Genomic DNA, 6,419 nt, shown 5'->3' on the forward strand with positions numbered 1-6,419 from the left:
AAAAAAAAAAAAAAAAAGAAAAAAAAAGTTTGAGTCCAAAAAGCAAGAGTGAGGGCCAGGTGCAGTGGCTCACCCCTGTAACCCTAGCACTTTGGGAGACTGAGGCAAGTGGATTGCTTGAGTTTACAAGTTCAAGACCAGCCTGAGTAAAAGCAAGATCCTGTCTCTACTAAAAATAGAAAAACTGAGGCAAGAGGGTCACTTAGCCCAAGTTGGAAGTTGCTGTGAGCTATGATGCCATGGTACTACCTAAGGTGACAGCTTGAGACTCTGTCTCAAAAAACAAACAAAAAAGCAAGAGTGAGACCCATCTCTATTAAAAATAGAAAAACTACCCAGGCATTGTGTCAGGTACCTGTAGTCCCAGCTACTTGCATGGCTGAGCCAAGAGGATTGCTTGAGCCCAAGAGTTTGAGGCTGTGAGCTATGATGCCATGGCACTCTACCCAGGGCAAAAGAGTAAGAGACTCTATCTCAAAAAAAAAAAAAATCCCTTTATACTATACTCTACATTTAATTGGGTATTTAATTCTACTTGCCACATAATTTTTCTTCAGCATTTTGAAGGATTTTCCCATTATCTTGCTTATAGTGTTGCTCTTGAGAAGTTTGTTGTAATTTTGATTCTTAGTCATCTGTATGTGGCTATGACTTTTTCCCCTCTAGAAGTTTGAGGGTCATCATTTTTCTTCATGATATGCTTTAAAAAATCTTCTCCCTCCTAACCAGCTATTTTGGTGGACACCTATATTCTCAGCTACTCGAGAGGCTGAGGCAAGAGGATCCCTTGAGCCCAAGAGTTTGAGATTGCTGTGAACAATAATACCACAGTATTCAACCCTAGAGCGACTGAGTGAGACTATCTCTAAAATAAATAAATAAACAAACAAACAAAAATCTTCTCCCTCCATTGTACTAAATGCTCTTGATCCTTTTAATCTGGAAATCCATGTTTTTAATTTCTTAAATTCTTGACTTTTTAAAAAATGCATTTCCTTAATTCTCTAAAGTAACAGTTACTTGCCTATGGAAACTCCATGCATGGTGGTCTTATTTTCTTTTCTTTTTTTTTCTATTTACCCTTTTGGTTTTTTTTGAGACTGGGTCTCCCTCTCTTGTCCAGGCTAGAGTGCTGTGGTATCATCGTAGCTCATCATAGCCTTGAACCCCAGGGCTTAAGTGATCTTCCTTCTGCCTCAGGCTCCCAAGCAGTTGGAACTACAGGTGCATGCTGCTAGGCCAGGCTAATTTTTACTTTTTGTAGAGATATTCGATGATTATATGCTTAGATAAAACAAATTATTGATTTTTCATAGGAATTTACTTTCATCCTGGGTAGAGTGCGATGGCACCCTAGCTTGCTACGTTGCTCAGACTGGTCTCAAACTTCTGGGCTCAAGTGATCCTCCTACCTTGCCCTTGTGCTAGGATTACAGGTGTGAGCTACTGTGCCTGGCCTGTTACTTTCTTGTTCTTTATCCTTTGGGTATATGGTTTTATCTTGTTGTGTTTTAAATCCCCTTTTTTTTAAAGTAGGATTTGAATGGTAATAGAGGTATATGTGTATCCTTGCTTAAAGTCTGCCTTCTCTAAGTGTATGTCAGTCTTTTTTGTTTGTATATATCTATGTGTACTGTTTTTTTCCCCCCAAGTTGGATTTTACCTTAACAGTTTGACCTATTTTATAACTTTTATATTTTAAAACTTTTTTCTGTAACATAAAATGGGTACATACTAGTCCATTAGATGTTTAGTTTACCACAAGTTGGAAACACCAACATAAAGTGGTCTGTGTAAAGTTAGCTTTCCAGGAAATAATTAATGGTAGGACAGAGTAAAATTTTGTAGTGTTATGTTTGATGAAAGGTGAATGGATGATTATATCTTTCCTTTGTCTTTTTAAACATTTAAAATGATTTTTCTTTTAGGTGCTATATAATGTTTTAAGAGCATCTTATAAGGAATGGTTTTGTCAAATTTTCATGAGTTATGGTGGCTGAAACATCAATTTTGTCTTGTGGGAAAAGAACTGTAAGTAAACCTCATGGCATAACTGATTTTCAATGGTTCTGTGTTTATATAAGGCAAGTTATTGATTTTTCATAGGAGTTTACTTGGGATACTTCATTCTTTTAGCCCTAAGTATACAAACTAAATATTTGAAAAGGTGGAGTTAGATTTTTTTTAACTTTTCTTTTCTTTTTTTTATTTTATTTTTTGCAGTTTTCTTTGGCAGGGGCTGGATCTGAACCTGCCACCTTTGGTATATGGGGCCGGTGCTCTATTCCTTGAGCCATAGGTGCCACTGGAGTTAGATTTTTATTTAAATCAAAGTTATTTCTGTAAAGTATTAACATTGTAATGTTTTGTTGATTATATAACATTTAAATTTTTATTTTTTAATTTTTCAGAAATGGCAGCACAAAAAGAAATCTACATTAATAGAGTATTTTATTAAACGAAGGAAGTTAGATAAAAACTGCAAACCAACAGACTCAGCAAACAAGGATAGAAACGTGTTAGCCATAAGACATGTTTCAGATGAATCAAAGTCCAGTAACTGTGGACTTCAGAAGAAAAATGTTCTCAAAAATTTTATCAAAACAGACAGGTCAGTGATAAATAACGCCTCTGGTAATAGGGCTAGGCCTGAAACCAAAATTAATTTAAAAATTATCAGAAAGGATTGAAGCTGAATTAAAATTTCTCTTCATAAAAAAACTTGTAAGAATATTGAATTAAATTTTCTTCAAGTTTCTCTTGCCTTGTCTGAAGTAAAGCAGATATTTTTAAGCATTCATGCCAGCTTTTCTCATGTCCTAGGAATGACAGAAACTTTACTTGAAGCAAAACAGTATTTTTATTGAAATGTATATCAGCATCAGTTAAAATTGATTTATAAGACCTGCTCCTCAGTAATACTAGCTATTCAGCATTTGCAACTACCAGTACACAAAAGTCCTATCAAAAATACTCAGAAGAGGAAGACATTACTCAGGAATGATGTCAATTCAGGAGAAATCAAAAGAAAATTCCTCCAAAGTTGCTAAAAAAAGTGACGATAAGAATTTAGAAACAGAAATTGGGGGTTCTCAAAAGAATCTAGCAAAACAGTCAGGTCCAAAGGAAACCGTAAAATCACTGGTTAGGTCTTCCAGTGAAAGTAAAATAAATCAACCTGAATTGGGAATACGCATAAATACAAGGTCAGCAAAGGCATTATCCAATGATAAAGCCACCCAGTCCATTAATAAAAGTATAGTGACTGTGAAGGAACATTCACAACAAGAATCTACAAAAAAGAAAAAATTGTCTCAGAAAAAGTTAGTACACGAAACCTCTAAAGCAAATGAACAGCTTAACCGGAGATCACAAAGACTACAACAATTAACAGAAGTTTCAAGGCGGTCTTTGCGCAGTAGAGAAATTCAGGGTCAGGTTCAAGCAGTTAAACAGAGTTTGCCACCAATAAGAAAAGAGCACTGTAGTCATACTCAAAATAAATCTAATAAAGTTAAAACAAGCCAAAAACATGTGAAAAGAAAAGTATTAGAAATAAAGTCTGACTCTAAAGAGGATGAAAATCTTGTAATTAATGAAGTAGTAAACTCCCCCCAAGGGAAAAAACGCAAAGTAGAACATCAAACAATTTGTAGTTCTCAGTGCATACAAGGATTGGAAAAGTGTCTTCAGAAGACTACTAGAAAAGAGGAAACAAAACCTGTGCCTGTAACTTCTCCTGAGATAAAAAGATCAAAAATGACTATTTCAGTGGTCTCAAAAAAGAGTGAGATGAAGAAATCCGTTCATACACAAGTGAATACTAGTGCAAAATCCCAAAAAAGTCCACAGCCATCAGTGCCTGAACAAAGTGTAGATAATGAGCTGAAACAAGGAGGAAAGAGCAAACGAGGTAGTATCCTACAGCTCTGTGAAGAAATTGCTGGTGAAATTGAGTCAGATACTGTAGAGGTAAAAAAGGAATCTTCACAAATGGAGAGTGCAAAGGAGGAGAAGCCTACAGAAATAAAATTGGGAGAGACCAATGTTGAGAAGCAAATAGTTGATCAGAAGGAAATAAACCAGGATGGGCAATGTAATCGTTTCTTCCCCAGTAGAAAAACAAAGCCTGTAAAATGTATACTGAATGGAATAAACAGCTCAACTAAGAAGAATTCCAACTGGACTAAAATTAAACTCTCAAAATTCAACTCTGTGCAGCAAAATAAGTTGAATTCTTCAGTTTCCCCTAAATTGGGCTTGTTACGAACCAGTTTTTCATCACCAGCTTTAGAAATGCATCACCCAGTGACACAAAGTACATTTTTAGGAATAAAGCCACATGACAGAAAAACAGAATGTGAGGAGGGGAAAATGAAAGAAAGAAATTCTGAAGAAGTTAAAATGAATGATATTACAGTTGAAATTAATAAAACTACAGAAAGGGCTCCTGAAAATTGTAATTTGGATAATCAGATAAAACCTTTTCCTGACTCACCATTGGATAATCCGATGAAACATTCTTTTGAATCAGCACCTGACAAGGTAATCCATTTTCCTTATGCATAGTAGTGGTGCCTGCGTACTTTGTAATAAGAAATATGTGTACAACATCTTTAAGAATTAAGTCATAAGACATTGAAGAGCCATTTTTAAAGTATCCCATTAAGTTAGTGAGAATTTTATTAACCAGTCGTGTAGTGATAAAATTTAATGACACCTTTAGATGACTCACATTTACTTAGGTGCTTCTCATTGTTTCCTCATTTTTAAATTTTATTTATTTATTTGAGACAGAGTCTCAAGCTGTCGCCTTAGGTGGAGTGCTTGGTGTCACAGCGCACAGCAATCTCAAACTCCTGGGCTTCAGTGATCCTCTTGCCTCAGCCTCCGAAGTAGCTGGGCCTACAGGTGCCTGCCACAACTCCCTGCTACTTTTTGGTTATAGCTGTCATTGTTTGTTGGGCCCGGGCTGGATTCCAAGCTGCCAGCTCTGGTGTTTGTGGCTGGTGCCCTAGCTGCTTGAGCTATAGGCGCCGAGCCTTTAATTTTATTTTTTATGCATCACTTAGAGCTCAGATGTTTCCTCATTTTTTTTTTTTTGAGATGGAGCCTCAAGCTATCCCCCTGGGTAGAGTGCCATGGCATCACGCTCACAGCAACCTCCAACTCCCAGGCTCAAGCGAGTCTCCTGCCTCAGCCTCCCAAGTACCTGGGACTACAGGCGCCCGCCACAATGCCTGGCCATTTTTTTTTTGGTTGCAGCCATCATTGTTGTTTGGCGGGCCCGGGCTGGGAATTTGAACCTGCCACCTTAGGTGTATGTGGCTGGCGCCTTAGCCGCTTGAGCCACAGACGCTGAGCCATGTTTCCTCATTTTTACTCTTTATTTTATGTAAAGCATAAATCTGCTTAATTCCGTCTTTTAATTTGATACAGTACTTTTTTCCTTTTAATTACAGCTGCAAAAAATTTATTTTCTTAGTATCTAAAATATTTCTAGAACTTAAACTTGGGCCTAATTCTAACCAAGATATTAAAATTAATTTCAGCTGGGACTAATCAACCTTTTTCTTTCCATCTGGTAAACTGTTAAACATATTTAAAGGGATGACTTGTGTGGCCATTTTGAATAGTTGGCAAATAAAATATCTGAGAGGTATAAATAATTGCTTCTTTAGTCTAAGAATAAGACTATAGTGGCCAAGAGTTTTTGAAATGTAGGGCGGTGAGTAGCTGGCCCCCTTATACTGAGGGTGGTGGGTTCAAACTTGGCCCCGGCCAAATTGCAGCAAAAAATAGCTGGGCGTTGTGGCAGGCGCCTGTGGTCCCAGCTACTTGGGAGGTTGAGGCAAGAGAATCGCCTAAGCCCAGGAGTTGGAGGTTGCTGTGAGCTGTGACACCATGGTACTCTAGTGAGGGTGACAAAGTGAGACTCTGTCTCTAAAAAAAAAAGGAAATATTAGCAGAAATTGAAGACCAGTTTCTTGGTAGGTCATAGTGGCTCACACCTGTACTCCCAACTCTGGGAGGCTGAGTTGAGAGGATTGCCTGAGCTCAGGAGTTTTGAGACCAGCCTAAGCAAGAGCAAGACCCCATCTCTACTAAAAAACAAAAATAAACTCTTGTGTTTGTAAGAAACTTTAATGATTATCTGAGAAAGTAGTTTTATACTTTATGAAAGCAGCCGAATCCTTTTCTTTCTAAAATAAATGATATGTAGAATACCAATATATAAAATTAATAAGCAGAAATTTTATATGCATAGAACCCTGGAACTCTAAAACAGATAAATTCATTAATTTGTATTACTTAATTTTTTTTTTTTTTTGTGACAGAGCCTCAAGCTTTCCCCCTGGGTAGAGTGCCGTGGCATCACAGCTCACAGCAACCTCCAACTCCTGGGCTCAAGCGAGTCT

At 37.2% G+C, this 6,419-nt stretch overlaps 1 protein-coding gene across 1 annotated transcript in view; it reads left to right on the top strand.

Moving 5' to 3' along the window:
• The window catches only part of ESCO1 (establishment of sister chromatid cohesion N-acetyltransferase 1), a 78,129-nt gene that overhangs the window by 22,271 nt on the left and 49,439 nt on the right, over positions 1-6,419 (top strand). Inside the window, exons 3-4 of the mRNA XM_003784790.3 lie at positions 1,929-2,031; positions 2,412-4,545. Of these exons, the coding sequence (XP_003784838.1) occupies positions 3,001-4,545 (1,545 nt within the window). The 5' untranslated portion in view covers positions 1,929-2,031; positions 2,412-3,000. The remainder of the gene's footprint in view (positions 1-1,928; positions 2,032-2,411; positions 4,546-6,419) is intronic.

This window comes from Otolemur garnettii, unplaced genomic scaffold (genome assembly GCF_000181295.1).
Source record: "Otolemur garnettii isolate 467f Iridium unplaced genomic scaffold, OtoGar3 scaffold00012, whole genome shotgun sequence".
Taxonomy (NCBI): Eukaryota; Metazoa; Chordata; class Mammalia; order Primates; family Galagidae; genus Otolemur; species Otolemur garnettii.